The 16,025-nt window shown below is 39.7% G+C and overlaps 1 protein-coding gene across 2 annotated transcripts; it reads left to right on the forward strand.

Annotated features, from left to right (window-relative positions):
* The first annotated feature begins 749 nt into the window (after positions 1-749).
* gls2b (glutaminase 2b (liver, mitochondrial)) lies at positions 750-15,062 on the forward strand. Of its 2 annotated transcripts, none has more exons than XM_030051098.1 (18): positions 750-1,033; positions 1,908-2,007; positions 2,239-2,360; positions 4,027-4,156; positions 4,330-4,409; positions 4,946-5,109; positions 5,256-5,314; positions 7,223-7,255; positions 7,356-7,414; positions 7,547-7,613; positions 8,159-8,209; positions 8,404-8,580; positions 9,159-9,290; positions 10,062-10,154; positions 10,257-10,318; positions 12,016-12,092; positions 13,539-13,602; positions 14,237-15,062. In XM_030051098.1, exons 1-18 carry the CDS (start codon positions 861-863, stop codon positions 14,379-14,381), a joined length of 1,788 nt encoding a protein of 595 aa, XP_029906958.1. In that variant the 5' UTR covers positions 750-860; the 3' UTR covers positions 14,382-15,062. The 2 variants fall into 2 exon arrangements, with proteins under 2 accessions (XP_029906958.1, XP_029906959.1); XM_030051099.1 differs by having other exon boundaries at positions 750-985.
* The last annotated feature ends 963 nt before the right edge of the window (positions 15,063-16,025 follow it).

Raw genomic sequence — 16,025 nt, forward strand, 5'->3', positions numbered from 1 at the left:
TAAATGTCACTGGGTGTGGTAGAGACTGACAGAGTGATCTAATGCTTTGCAGCAAAACTGTGATCACATTGATAATACTAATTTATGTGGAAGCAAGATCCTAAACTTTCCAGCATGTGTTTCTTAGTTTTGCCCGCAGTACATTTCAGACTAATGATTGGCTACTGTATCTAATCTGCCAGTCCGGTGACAGAAGGTGGTGCTCTTGCAATTTAGCAAAGTGCCTTTTTATGCCGCCTTCAAACGCTCATCGTAAACGCGCAATTTCTAATTCCAAAGACCTAAACACAAATCGTCGTTGCTTGTAAATAATACACGAATTGGCCCACACAAATGACTGCCAGTTTGTGTGGGTCCAAAGTGATATAAATGCCACTCACTGATCATTGTTTTTATTGTGCTGATGTGACGTGCTGGTGTTTTGTTAAGTGTTTTTTTTTTTTTCTGTTTTAATTTAATTTTCCTGGAAGGTGACCTTAGGTGTACAGAAAGGCGACAATCAAATAAAACGTCTTATATCACTTTTACTATTGTTATCATTGCCTTTACCTAGCGTGGAGTTACTTTGTGCTGCAAGAAGTTATAAAGAAACAGTGGATACGAGTCATATTAGAAAATGTGCACTAACTCGCCCCGTTCACCTGTTGGTTGGTAGGTCATTCAAGTGAGTGGAACCTCTAAATAGCGATATTTCCGACACCACTTGAAGGCAGCAGTACTTCACGGTGTCATTTGGAAGAGTTCAACAGAGTCATCAGCCACGCAGGAGCTGCTGCTCAAGTATTAGACCGTGAAAAAAATTATATTAATAACACCCGACGTTATCTTCCCTCTCACGGAAACTATCAAAGGACTTCCCCATGCACTGCCTGAGAGCAGTGCGCCTGACAAGCTCCCTGGCTGTGGAGCTGCTCGTCAAAGCGGCTAAGAGGAGGCTTTTCATCATCCAGCCAGCACAATGTCTAAGCACAAAACCCTCAGCCAGGTACCGGAGACCGCCTCCTACACACACGGACCGTCTGCACCTCTACATGTAAGTGTCTGACCCACATGTACTGAGCAGCTCTGCGCTGACGTGGTGAGGCTTTCATATCCCCACGCTGCATTTTTCAGATTGCATTTAAGTCATGTGTAGGTTTGACAAAAGGCCAGGGAATGCACTTCTGTAGGAATAACATTCATTTGAAATGTACTGTAAACAGTGGGAGTGTATTTTAATCCTGCCAGCATATTCTAAATGTTGTCTATTTCAGCCTTTCAAAAAAGGTGCAAGGTTGATGGATCATCAGACACACAGCTGATCTGTTATTGTGTGTGCCTGTTAATTGACATTGAGGTCTGTGTGGAACTAGGATTGGGCAGTATATTGATATTGGATGGATACTATGATATGAGATAAAATATCTGGGATTTTGGATGCTGTAACATGATATGGCATAAGTGTTGTCTTTTTTTAACTTACCAGACTGCTTCTGCTGTTCTAATTTGCCTTTTCCCACTCAGTTTTTATATAAACATTACTGTTGATTATTTATAAAAATGTCATTGTGTAAATATTCTGAGAAAACACCAATAGTCATCTGTATTTGGTAAAAAAAAAAAAAAAATCATGATCAATCAATGTCCATGATCAATCAAGTCCATATCACCCAAGTACAATCATCATACTGCTGTGATTGTATGCATCAGAGGGTTAAATCTAGCATTTATGAAGTGGATTTGAGAAGATGTCAACATATCAATGTATATATTGTGTATTGTGATATAGCCTACAAATATTGTGATATTATTTGTAGGCCATATCGCCCAGCACTATGTGGCACTAACTATATCGTATGAGCTCCTTGTTTTGTAAGGAAGTAACCCCAGACTGAGCTCTTTCAAGAGTGTACTCGTCACTTTCCCAGGAGTGTGCGTTCAAAGTCCCTCTGCACCGGAGTGGAAGACATGCTTTTCTACACCATCACAGAGGGAAAAGAGCACATCCCCATCTCATCCTTCATCTCAGTGAGTAGCTGCAGAGTTCAGCCGCTGTCAAAGGATCTATCTATCTGTCTATCTATCCTACAGTACTGACCTGCTTTGCTTGAGTACAGTTGGCATTCCAGATCCGGTGATGAATTGCTGCAGTTGTGACCCAACCTGAGCATAAACATCATTACTGACTGCACATTATTGTTCACATCATTCATTTTGCTCCTATCTCAGTACTGCCATGTGATCCAACTTCCCGTGCAGGCCCTGAAGAAGACTGGCCTTCACCCGTCTGACCCTCGTCTCAGGGACTGCATGGAGAAGCTCCGGCAGGCGGTGAGGGACTCCATCGGTGAAGTCATGATGGACAAGGAGCTTTTCCACAGGTGGGACAGCGGAGGGTATGGAGAGATGGTTATGAGTGAATGAATGAACCGATCAGTTGGTTGATACATGAACTCATTAACAAATGAGAAAAGAAGAGAAGCAACACTAGACTACACTGCTGTGATACTGATGTATTATTGTTTGAGTTCCTGTGTTTTCCACCCTTATAAAAACTCACAAAAGGGGAATCACATAGTGGGCCCTTGTTGGCAGGAGACATAAAGTAGGTGTTGGTTGTTGTACCTCGTCTCACTTGCCTCACTGCTGCCTGTTGCTGGGACTCCTGCTCATCTACTGAACAGTGCCTCTCTAAATTAACTCGTGTCTCAACGCCAAAGACCCATGATGTTTTGTTTTCCATGTGCCACCAGGTGCAGGCATGACACCGGAGCTATTTTTAGTCTTAGTGCCCTACGCTCCATGTTAATGAAGGATTTACTGTATGTGCTTTGCCATTCTGTCTCTCTCTGTGTCTCATGTTGTTTTGCAGACCCAGCTCTCCTCCCCTCGCCTGTCTTTCAATTGTACTTTCTTGTATTTCTGTCTGATTATAACTCAGTCATGTCATGTTTAAGATCAGTCGGGTCACTGAGCAGGATGTGGAGGAAGCTCAGGCTATTTTCGTGGTTTCTGTAGTAACTGAAAAACTGGCAAATTTAACATATTTGTGTTGTAGCTCAGTAAAGTTATGGGAGATGATGACAGCCTCTTAATGAAAAATATGCAAACCTCAAGAGTTAATGTGATTTTTTTTCCATTTAATTAATCATTTTCTTCTATTTAAAATAATTGACTTGACTGCTCACATTTTTAGTTACCTGTGAGCAAATTGAAAAAAAAAAGGAATAATAACTGCTTACAATAAATAACATTTTTGCAGGCAGTAGATGTAAATAGGCAAAACAAGCAACAAGTCAGTCAAATCAGCCGTTCAAAAAAAATCCTGTTTATCTGTATTCTGATAGAAATGCTAGTCATAGAGAGTTATGTTGTGGAACAGTCATTGAACTTGATTAGCAAATCCCTGCAGGCGTCCTGCGGTTCAGTGGTCAGTGCTTTGCAGGCTATGTCAGGACATTTCAACATTATTCACCATGCTTTTGCTTAAGGGCCCCTCTGTCAGATTGATGGCAAGCAGCTGCTCTTTTCCACAGTCACATACACACTTACCTAATTTAGGTACACACACATATGCACACACAGCCTGCCTGCCTGCCTGTTTGCATGTGTGACTTTGATCGTTATCCGATTTCTCTTGCAGGCTGTTGTTTGCCCTCTAGACTGTAAGGAGGGATGTTGTAAAAGAAGCACTTTGTAAAAGACAACTGAGCTCAGTTTTGAGAGGATGCAAACTCTAATTTCAATGAAAACACACATAGTGCTAATTATATCTACTTGTTCAATCCCATTATCTGCACATGGTGTTATTTACTGAAGCAAGGCTCCTGGGAACACATGAGAAAAAGATCTCTGTCAGTCAGTAAATTCAGTGGCATCTCCAGTGAGCAGTGGCACTTTGTTATATCAGAAATTGTCATAAGTAAATGGACTGTTTCAAATTTAAAATGCACATGTGTGTTTGTGTGTGTGTATGTGTGTTTAAGACAAATAACATCCTTCTCAGTAAGTGCTCCCAGCTAACTCTGCTCTCTCTTCTTTTCTCAGATGTGTTGGTGGAAACATTGTTCTACTGATCCAGGCCTTTCGAAAGAAATTCATCATCCCTGAGTTTGATGTTTTTGCCAAGAAAATCAATGAAATCTTCAACACTGTGCAAAAGCAAACTGATGGGCAGGTAAGCCTTTGTTGTTTGTCCTCTGGAAAATCAGAAAAAAATATTTAAAATTATTATTTTTTTCATATGATTACTATTTTTATGTAGACCCAGTTCACACACATAACGTGAGAATTGGGTCGGCCCAATGATCAGACACTTTTCTGTTGTTCTCCTGTGTGTCCTGGCTTCAGGTAGCAGACTACATCCCTCATCTGTCCAAATTTAGCCCAGAGCTGTGGGGCGTGTCTCTGTGTACAGTGGATGGCCAGAGGTCTGTACTCTGATTACTGTTTAAGTTGTTGTGTTTCTCCTGAACGCTACTTTGTATTGTCACAGAACAGAGGGAGATTATTTCAGGGTGGAACTGATACAGGGTTACTCCTGAAATGTCAATAAGAGTGCAAAAATGCCCTTGAAACAGTTACACAGCCTCAAAGAGCCTCTCTGTATATGTGATGGAAGTTTAAAAATAATGAAATGGCACAATTTGATAGTTTATTTGCCCATATGCATTAAAATCTTTATTTTGTAGTTCAATAAAATTGCCTCAAATAGGACCCAAATGCTCATAAAAATTTAATCAAGGAGCAAAAGAAAGAAAATTTTATTTCTTACCCTGCCTTGCTTATACCACAGATGCACTTCTCAAGCAGATAATCTACATGTGTCTAGATATGCTTGTCATTTGTAATGATTTGTAATGATGTTAATTGTTTTGTACATTACATTTTGTGCACTCACGTCTCTCTCAGTGAGGACGGAGACATGTTTCCAGCTTCACGTCAAAGCTTCACTTTGTTCCTGCAGGCACTCCATAGGGGACACCAAGCAGCCGTTCTGCCTGCAGTCCTGTGTGAAACCCCTGGAGTACGCCATCGCCGTTCATGAGGCAGGAACGGAGAAGGTTCACCGCTACGTGGGCATGGAGCCCAGCGGACTCAAGTTCAACAAGCTCTCTCTGGATGAAGAAGGTGAGCAAGACCTCGTCAAGATACACCAAATGAGTTGGCAAATGCCTGCACCCCCCTTATGCAAACCTTTATGCCTTTTCATACAGATCTCAAACAGTCTCTCAAACAGTTTGTCTCTTTATCTGACCATTGCCCTTTTCTCTCAGATAAACCCCACAACCCCATGGTGAATGCTGGAGCCATGGTGATCAGCTCACTTATCAAGGTAAACAGTGGCTCATGTACTGGATGACCTAGTTTGATGGCCTTGTGCCAGTCAGCATGAAAATCAGGCCCTTCAGTGTTTGCTTTTATGATTCATTATGGTGCTTCAGCTTTCATATTTAGAAAACATTATTAATTAGTTCCCACTGGTGATGGAGTTGCTGGAATATCATCACATTTTGCTGTATTCTAGACAGTGAGTAGATTTTCATTGAGTTTTCCAAAAGGGTCGCTTCAGGTGTTTGCACCATCCCTTTAGTATGCACATTCTTTAATTTCATGGTTGTTATCAGTAGCTTTTGGGTCAGCTTTATTATTATATTATCATATTATTACCATTACACAATTATGTTTGAGTGACTTAAAGAATAAACCCAGTAATGGAAATCAAGACTGTTTTGACCTTTTCCAAATCTTGTGAACTTAAAACCAGCACAAAAATGTGAGGAGTGAATTTAAATTTTGAAATCTTAGAAATACGCCACTGTGGTCATGGAAAGTCTTGGAAATTAAGGCACAGAGGCACAGAATGAAATCCAGATGGTTGATTTTTCTGTTTTTAGAAGTTTCATGAACACCTGAAGATTTAAAGTAAAACACACAAATATGAAATAAGAAACTAAAATAAGAAGCCAGTGAGGCTTTGATCGCATGCACAGGCCACACCTGTGCAGAATCCACTTTCAAAGGGCAAATAAAACGTTTGCTTCTGTTGGCTATTACAGATTTTCCTCTTGCTGTGGAGTTCAGGTTTGGTGCACTGTAACCAGTCATCTTGACCAGCAGCAAAGAAGTGACCTCGCTTGGCTGTAATTTTCAGACATTAACTTGTCGTGAGGAAAGTGTTATTTTAAAAGTGTCTACCCAACTGATCGTCTGCCTCCTGCCCTTTGCAGTCCTTCTCCTTTTCCTCCTCATCAGCAAAAAATCTCAAACTCCCTCTGTGATGTTTAGAAAACATTTTCCAGTGGTAAAACCGACCACCACTCAAGTGGACAACAAGAGCAGCAGCCTGATTTCCATGTGTGTCCCATCCTGGACCTCCCACATGCAGCACACCAGGACGCATATTTCACTTCAGCATATGCTCAAAGGGACAGTCACATCCGAGCGAAAGCAGGCTCATGTTCATCACCTACTGGGGAAACAATTTGTATGCTGGTGTGCTGAATGTGTGAGGTCCAGCATGGGACACACATGGATCATCAATTTGCTGGTTTGTTGTTGACTTGCATGGCGGTTGTTGGTTTTGCCGAAAGCAAAATGCAAAATCACTCTGCCGAAGCGAGCAAATATTGGATGTTTTCTTTACTGGAAGTGAATCGGAGGCAAATGAGCACTTCACTCATGTATGACTGCATGTTTAACAGGGTTACTGTCACCATGGAGGGGAGGCAGCGTCCTGACAGACAGCGGCTCTCTTTGAATGTGTGTGTGTGTGTGTGTGTGTGTGTGAGATAAGGGAGAAAAAGAAAGATAGTGGCAAGGCTGGCTGATAGGCACTACTTTTTTGAAAAGACTGTGCAGTTCACATGGCATTAGATAAAATAAAGATTATGAGGTTTGATTGGTTTAAGCTATATTATTTTGTTTTTGCTGTAAAGGTAATATGGAGGATAATACAGCTGTCTGTTGATGTGATTACCATATTCATTACATTTACATGACCAGGCCTGACCTCTGCCTGGGCTCCGTGCTTTATGGTGACCAGCTGTCTTTCTTCTTGATGTATTAGCTGGTAATAGGATACTGACTTATGTAATCAGTGGTAAATGTGTCAATTCACGTTCTGCAGCTAGCACATTCACATGTGTACTATTACTGTCATGTTATTTCATTCATTTATTTTTACAATAATACACAGTATTTTTGCATTAATTGTTCCATGTCTCTCTCATTTTGTCATCAGCCTGGTTCAAACAAGGCAGAGAAGTTTGACTATGTGAGTTGCATGATCTACCATGTCCCAGATTTTTTTTCCTTTTCTCTCTATGTGAACAGTGCTGTGGAATTATACATGAGATTTGTCCTCATTTCCCCAGGTTATGGAGTTTGTGAAGAAGATTGCAGGCCACGAGTATGTGGGCTTCAGCAATGCCACGTCAGTACACTGTAAAATAATGAATAAGATATCATTTACATGTCCTCTTTCTCCACATCAGAGTCAACACAGCTACAGTGTTTGGTGCGTGTCCGCTGCACCACTATTGATGTTTCTTCCTTCCCATCTCAGGTTCCAGTCAGAAAAAGAAACTGGCGACAGAAATTTTGCAATCGGATACTACATGAAAGAGAAGAAGGTCAGTGAGAAACCGTTTTGCTCGAGTGCTGAAAAACCGTACAGTTAAAGCAGAAAAGATGTGCTGTGAACAGCTGCTCGAGATGATCATGAATCCTTTATGTGTTTTTCCGGTGCCTGTGCTCGGGTACACGCTCCCTTGCCCGGCTAAGTCTCACTGAGAGTGTTTTCCACATTGATGTTGTGATATTTTTCAGGTCGAGCATTCCTTTTAAGATTATACTCACAGTAGATAGTATAAACTCATATTCCAATTTTTATAAACCTTTTGCTGCTAGGTATCTAGGGATATGCAGTATTAAACAGGACACAAAGCTGTGTAAGGATGCACCAACGCTTTTCTTGTTCAGTGTGAATTCTCTTTCGATAGAAAAAAAAAACAGAATATTCTTTTTTCTTGTGCATGGGAATATTTGTGTTCAGGTTGCATGAAAAACACATAATAAACATATTATAGCCCATCACTTTTGTGGGATTAGCTCATGTATCTGGTCAGTCAAATGGGCCCATTCAGTGTAATAATCATCTTCATATTTCATTCCCCAGTGTTTTCCTGACGGAGCAGATATGATTGATGCATTAGACTTCTATTTTCAGGTAAACTGCACTCCTGTCTTTAATGATGAATCATTAATCATCAAATTTTGGGAAAAAAAATGAAACTGTTTCAAGTCTTCCTAACCTGACACCCTTTGTTGTTGGCCTTTGTCTGGCCTGTCACTGATGGAATAATTTATTAAATTTAGTAATTTTTCATTTTCAGTCAAAAATTAACCCTTTGTTTCACCTAGCTTTGCTCCATCGAAGTGACCTGTGAATCAGGAAGCATCATGGCTGCCACTCTGGCCAACGGAGGGATCTGTCCCATCACTGGCGAGCACGTTCTGTGCGCCGAAGCGGTCCGCAACACCCTGAGCCTCATGCACTCGTGTGGCATGTACGACTTCTCTGGCCAGATGGCGTTTCACGTGAGTGACACCGGGGGATTGCTAGAAGTACATCACTTGTGCGGCACAGAAAAGAACAGTGGTGGAAAAAGTATAAATACACAAATACTCCAGTAAAATTGAAGTCCTGCATTCGGTAGTTTGGTTATGAAAATAAAAGTGGTCATTGGGGAGAGTGATTTCTTGCAGAGTTGATGCTTTAACCTTTAAAAAATATTTTGAAGTTGTAGCTCAAACTGCACCATATACTGTTGGCTAGTTTACTCTCCAACAATGCATCATATGTGTTTTGCGAAAGCTTTTTCTGCAAAGTAACTAGTAACTTCAAATTTCAGACAATGATGTTGCAGATGTGGCAGAGTAACAAAGACAATATTTGTCTCTAATATTGAATAAAAGTATAAAGTATAAGTGTAGTACACAAGTAAATGTATTTAGTGATGTTCCACCTCCGGAAAAGAGACCCAGCTCACACATCAGAAAGGTGATTTCAGTTGGGATGTGGGATGTCTTTGGATTAAAAAAAAAAAAAAAAAAAAAAAAAAACGCTCCTCCATCTGGCTTCTTGACCTAAATCACATATTTTCTTGTCTCTGAAGGTGGGTTTACCTGCTAAATCAGGGGTGTCTGGCGCAGTGCTGTTGGTGGTCCCCAACGTCATGGGAGTGATGTGCTGGTCTCCTCCACTGGACAGGGTTGGAAACAGTGTCCGAGGGATACGCTTCTGTCAGGCAAGAGCAGGACTTGCAATGTATCTTTTGCTCCTTTGCATGTGATTTCAGGGTGTTTTGTTTAGAGCCAAAAATTCTATCGTAGGTTTCCTTGAAGAGGAACAATACTTAAAGGAATACTCCACCTTTTGGTCAAAATACCTTTTTTCCGCCTGACCCAGACTAGGACACGATGTTCGATGCCATTTTCACCTCTGTGCCTCCAGTGGTTCAGTTCCTGTGGGTAGCATTTTGTGTTAGCTTTGCATAAAGACTTGAAGTCTATGGTAGTCATTAGCCTAGCTCCCTCAAAGAGAAAAAATAAACCTTACAGCAACTCCGAAGCTGTCTTATATACACAGTGTATAGTGTAAATAAGACAAATACACATTGTAATAAAACATCTAGGTTTGTTCCATTTGATGGCAAATTGATGACAAGACATTTTAGGAGAAAATCAGAATTCATTGTGCCAAACCAAAGAAGATACCCATGACCAATGTAGTTTTTGACCTTTTGTGTGCACACTATAAACTTATACAGTTTATACAACATGTTCTTCCAGCAGCCATAAGCAGGGCAACACCATATTACACACACAGATATAAACAGAACAGCTTTCAGAATATTCCAATATAAGGCTTTGCAAATGTATTTTGAGGTGGGAAATGCATTCAGCATGTTTATTAGGCCTCAAGGATACATACAGTGTGCATTGGTGAGAAATTTTGGATCTAAAAAAAAAAACAAGCATGTTTACCTTTAGCCATGTACATATGTTGCTGTCCTCAGGAGTTGGTGTCGCACTTCAATTTCCACAACTATGACAACTTGAGGCACTTTGTGAAGAAGCAGGACCCTCGCAGGCAGGACGGGGACGACAGGGTTAGTCGTGTCATGAGTTAGTTACTTGTGTTTGTTTTGCTCAGTCTGTTGAATGTGATTTGTCCTTTTTTAAATGTCGATGTCACCCTCCTGTGTTTATAGAACGAGTCTGTTTTCAACTTGATGTTCGCTGCCTACAGTGGAGACGTGTCGGCCCTGAGAAGGTGCGTCAGCGAGCTTCATTATTCTGTGTTCCAGTTAACAAGTGGCCTTCTCTGTATCATCAGAACTGCTCTGACTTTTAATATTGGTTCTGAGTTTTAAGGCATTGAAATTGTAGAGGAGGATATTAAAAATCTTCAAAATGTTTGACTTTTACAGGATAAGTTACATTTTCCTCTTAATAATGGGCATTTGTGCTGATCAAATTATTTGAGCGTGGTCTGATTTTGTTTAGGCGATCAGACAGCATGTGCAAATGTTTATAATTTATTATAAAGTTCTAAGTTCCAATTGGTTTATCCAAGTTTAAACCTGTTGTAAACTACCTCCTTATCCCTCTTATTATCCTATCCTATTATTTGGGCTCAGTGTGAGCCTGTTTGTCTGTCTGTTTGTTTGTTTGTTTACTTTGGGGTTATTTAAACAGCTATTTAGGTAGTCAGCAAAAAACATGAAGTACATGACATAAACTTGAGTAACAATTTTTTTATCATAATCATTTTCTGGAGGTTTAAATTACTGGGGTCAAACTGACGTCAATTGATAAAAACATGTTATTAAATTTGAAGTTAACAGGAGGGTTAATTTGATGTATTTCCTTTTGAAACAGGCTGTTGGACTGGGATTTAACAAGGGGAAGTGAAAGTGAAAAGTAATGGGTGATCAGTCAGGAAGAGAAGGGCAGCTATATTTATATTTGATGGTAGGGGTGTTTCACTGGTAGAAATTTTTATTTTCTATTTTTGGTTCAGCATGACATCACTGTTGAGGATCCACTGTTTTCACAAGGATGTAGAAGCAATGCTATTTTGATATATAAATAATCAAAATTTAATAAAGTCTTCGGACATTATAGTTAAATAGGTTAATATTCATGTAAAAATAGCAAACAAGTTTTTCATACAACTATTTTGTTAAGCAGCTGTTTAAGAACCACATTGCTAATTTGCAGTAAAATAACAGATTTTTATCACTAATGATTAGTAATAGATTTCTTGAATATTTTTTATTACATTGATTTCATTTCATTTCTTTTATATTGTGTGTCATGCACTTTTAACTTGCTCAACGCTGATGGGTTTGCAAGACACCAAACAGAACAGAACCAGTGTGCACACATCACTTTATATTTCATTATAAAACTTATACTGCTCAGTATTAAATAAAATATTCTGCCTTTTCCCCCAAGTTTGGTAAATAAAATCTGCTATAAAAAAAGGTTCCTTTCATGATCATCCAGCCAAAAAAATAAATAAAAAATCAGCTTGTATGGAGGACATTTTACTAAAAAGTACATCTCCTACGTCCTCGGAGACAGGACAGTGTAGCAAAAAAAAAAAAAAAAAAAAAAAATCATTCAATCTTAATTTCACCCAGCTCACACAAAAAAACAGGCTCTATCCTCCACTGGAGTGGCAGTGTGTTAAACAATAAGCCACTCCACTCATCATTTACTGTCATTTTGGAGCAGCTAGTCTAGCTGGTTTCATGTTGTGCCTTACAATACCTCTTAGCTGCTCTATCAATCACTGTAAACCACAAGTGGCTTATCGCTGAAATAGAGCATGTGGTACAATGAAATGTATTTTATTCACTGAAGAATCTCCCACCTAGGCCTAACCTAACCCCATCCATCAGATGTTCAAAGTATGAAAAGACAATGGTAGGCTGATAACCCTCCTTTCTTTCAATCCTTCAGGTTTGCGCTCTCATCGATGGACATGGGTTTGAGAGACTATGATTCCCGAACCGCGCTGCACATCGCTGCAGCAGAGGGTGAGCTTCACTGCTTCATGTAAACAGTGAGCAGTGCTCCTGACCAGCTTGACATGGAGCCTAAGCAGTCAGGCAGCAAATCTTTATGGCCACATGGCAAAAATAAACGCAATCACTCAAACACACAGCCCAGATCTTCCCAAAGGGGAAGAGCAGCAAAAACAACAGTAATCATAAAATCATTCTATTCTATTTAACTAAACAATTTTACAATTTGATATATATGCTTGCATATACTTGAAATAACCAGCCCTTCGTCTTTATACACTACTGCTGGGAGCAATCCAAAGCCAGTCATTACAGGCTGTCAGCACACTCTCCAAGGTTACAGTGAGCTTGACAGCAGCACAGTGGAGGTACTGCATGCTCTCTTTAAGACAGCTGCCAGTAGATGAGGCTTACAGGGAGCAGTAGAGCCTGCCCTGCCTTGGCACAGTGGATCCTAAAAGCTTTGGACTTGGCAGAAGTACTCTTACAGCCACATTAAGTTTTTTTTTTTTTTTTTTTTTTTTTTTATTCAGATGGAAGAAGACATTAGTTCAGCAGGTTGTTTTAAAAGTCCTGTTGAACAAGTGCTTGTTGTCTCTGAAGATATTTTTGGTGAGCTGAATATTTGTCTCCCAAGTTCCACAGCTCAACATGGGGCTGAATAGTCACTGCTCGTTTGCTTTCCAGAATAGTAAGCATTAATGTGCTGAAGACATTAAGACACTTTGGCATTTCCATCTCTTCTTGTTGAACTGTGTATTTCTGAACCATCTGTGCTTTGTAGGCGAGTTATCAAGCCTGAGAGTGCCATTCTGTAGAAATAGAAATGTATTTCATGCCAGCAAAGTTTTTCCACATGCACATGACATGGTTTTGTGTGTGCCTGATATATAAATGAGCACTCAAAGTGCAAATAGGTCTAACATATACAGTAATAAATGATAATGCTAACCCAGAGCAATCCCACCAGCCTTTTTCTGAAATGTGATGTGTTGAAAATCTGTAAATGCTGAGAGGGACAAATCATTTATAATGTCTGCAATATGCCTCAAGTCTACATTTTGACAAATTTACGGCCCACTAGCCCTCGATATCCTGAAAAATAAAGTCCTGCGTTGCTGACAGAAGGCAAGGCTTTGATCATTCATCCTGTGTTGTTGGCCAAATTAAAACCTGATTAAGTAATTTACAGAATCAACACAATGATTCAACTAAATATATCTTTATTCACTAAAACAACAGGCAAATTAATCTAAATTTAGACTTTGCTTATTTTATGAAATCATGTTTAATGGACTACCGCTATAATAATGAGTGCAGCCATGCAATGAATACAACCTCGCCCAGACAAATGTGTGATACATCAAGATAATGATAATACTTGGCATCATTAAAGCCTTGAAGAATAAGAGACCCACTGCTATAAAAGGTCTCTGTGTGTTTGCTGTGTGCTTTCAGGTCATATAGATGTGGTGCGATTCCTTACTGAAACCTGCAAAGTTAATCCATTGGTAAAGGACAGGTGAGATATACGTCTCTAACTCTGTTTTTGCTATTTTCTATCACTAGGAGCACTCATTTTTACACTGCTCTGCACTATTTTGTATTAATGATGAAACTACATCAAAGAGCATTACCACACCATACTTCTAGTCCCACCTTGCTTGCCAAGACGCCTTTTCAGATAGCATCAATATCTTTCACAACTATCTTTTATAAGCTCCTTCTCAGGAGAATAATACATATTTGAGAAATATTGATGTAGCTTTCTAGGCCATATATCTCTTGAAAAGGGGGTTATTTATTTATTCATTTATTTATCTGTTTGTTTATTTATTTATTTAATCTAAGTGGGTGCACTGTACCTGGTTAAGTTTGAATAAAAGTAAAATATGTCACCTTGAGACTGAAGTCATGATTCATTCTCAGAATCAGAAGTACCATAACAAAAATAAAATAATAAAAGCACCTATAAATAAATGATAAGTACTGTGAAATAAAAGTAAACACAAAGATAGAGGAACCCTTAAAGTGTTAAATGAATAAGTTAATACACAATGAATTCATACCAGAGTTCATAATAAATGTGCGTCCCTGAAAATAAGAGTGCCATCTCTCTTTGGTGGCCTGCCCACTCATCATGCCTCTCTGTGCAGGTGGGGGAACCTGCCAGTGGATGATGCCATGCAGTTTGGCCACGACGCAGTGGTGAAGGTGCTCAAAGACTACCAGCTGGTCTGCAAGCAGCACGCTGAGACCGAGTTTCCCCCTAACATCGAAACCGTTGAGCGCATGGTGTGATCCTCATCCTCAGAGTCTCCAAGATGGAAAATATCAAGGGCATGTGTGTGATCTTTCTCCATTTTTAGTGAGATATCAGGGTCCATTCATAAACAAGCACAGTGCCAATCTGGGAGTAAAATTTGGCCATATGGCCGGTGGTTCCATGTGCACAAACTTTCTAGGACCTCTGGTCAGGTTGCATGACTGTACAAAGTTAACTATGCAAACTGGTCTCAGATAAGATAAGCTCAAACTGTATCGATCTCCATCAGGGGAAAAACAGTTTGCTGCAACAGCGAAGGTAATAGGATTCAGCAGTGCAAAGTAAAACAGCATATGATGTCCCGAGGTGGGAAGTTTCCCAGTTCCCAGCTGTTTTGAATGCAGCTTAAAGCAATGTGACTTGAATGTAAAATAGAACAGAAGCAATATGAAGAGTGAAGGAACAGTAAAGCAAAAACAATAAAAACAATAAAGTAGGATAGAACAATTGTTGGTTTATGTGAGCGTGTGCTCCCAACAATTCTGGCTCAGTTTCATATTTTTGCTACTAGAGAGGATAACTCATTTGGATGCAGAACTCTACTCAGAGGTTCAGCTTATGGTTCATGTGAATGGGGCTGAGGATGTCAGCTCAGAGTTGATATGTTTGCATTTGTAAAGTATGTACCTACGTTAAATAAATTCAGAAGGTCTCTATTTATACCAAAATGTTTGTTATGTGTTGTCATTGACTGCTATACAAAATAGGTCAAATGTACTGAGTTACTTTGCTGCATGGAGGCTAAGTGTACTGTTATGTTAGATACAGAGCACAGTACAGTGAATCTGCTGGTATTTTCCATTTTGCGGTGCTAAATTTATTCTAATCTGCCATATTGTAGAGAAGAAAAAATATGAAGACAGGAGCTATAAAAAAAAAAAACCTGCATTCTTCACTGTATGCATTTTTCAGCTGTAAATAAAGGAACTGTCTTCCTGATACTGAAGTATATTGCTATAGATCCTCCCATATTATTATGCACTTTTGTAGCTTTCACTACCACTTAGAATAATCAAGAGTAATTTTAGTAAATATCATCATCATCCACTGAATAACAGGGGAACAGGCAAACATGACCATGAGTGGAGAGCCAGTAGAAGTTGGCTGATAGTGCCAGGAGGTGCCGTGTTATTTTTAACCCATGATCTGTGGAAGGAGAAAGGATATTATGAAGAGACAGTGTTGCATCATATTGTTAGTACTTATTTATACTATTTATACTTATACTATTTTAACACTAACATCAAATTTAACTACATTTGTTATATTTTACACTTAGCTTTGCTTCCATGGATAAAACTGATGTACACTGAGTTGCGACACCACACCCACCACATTTAAAAAGACTTGTCTGTAGAGGCAGGATTCATCAGTATAGAAACATTGTCCCAAGTGGCCTGGTTCGTCCAGTTGATGGAGGCAGAGATGTGGGTGAAGACACTGGTCTTCGTCTGCTGGTTGCAGTCATGTGCAGCTGCTGGAAGTAGTATCTGTCATCCACCTTACCGTTCAGAGAGCCACCAGAGTCACCAGCAGGGTAGAGTATCCACTGTTATGTCTGTCCCTATAGCTTGAAACTACCTCCAGCAACAGTGCATTAGTGTTGCAACCTCCGAGCA

Source organism: Myripristis murdjan, chromosome 5 (assembly GCF_902150065.1).
Source record: "Myripristis murdjan chromosome 5, fMyrMur1.1, whole genome shotgun sequence".
Taxonomy (NCBI): domain Eukaryota; kingdom Metazoa; phylum Chordata; class Actinopteri; order Holocentriformes; family Holocentridae; genus Myripristis; species Myripristis murdjan.

Bases quoted from the DNA above. Each gene is read 5' to 3' on its own strand.
- gls2b (XM_030051098.1), top strand. From the start codon at position 861: ATGCACTGCCTGAGAGCAGTGCGCCTGACAAGCTCCCTGGCTGTGGAG. The intron at 4,410-4,945 runs GTCTGTACTCTG...TTGTTCCTGCAG, and splicing joins TGTACAGTGGATGGCCAGAG to GCACTCCATAGGGGACACCA. The intron at 8,581-9,158 runs GTGAGTGACACC...TTGTCTCTGAAG, and splicing joins CTGGCCAGATGGCGTTTCAC to GTGGGTTTACCTGCTAAATC.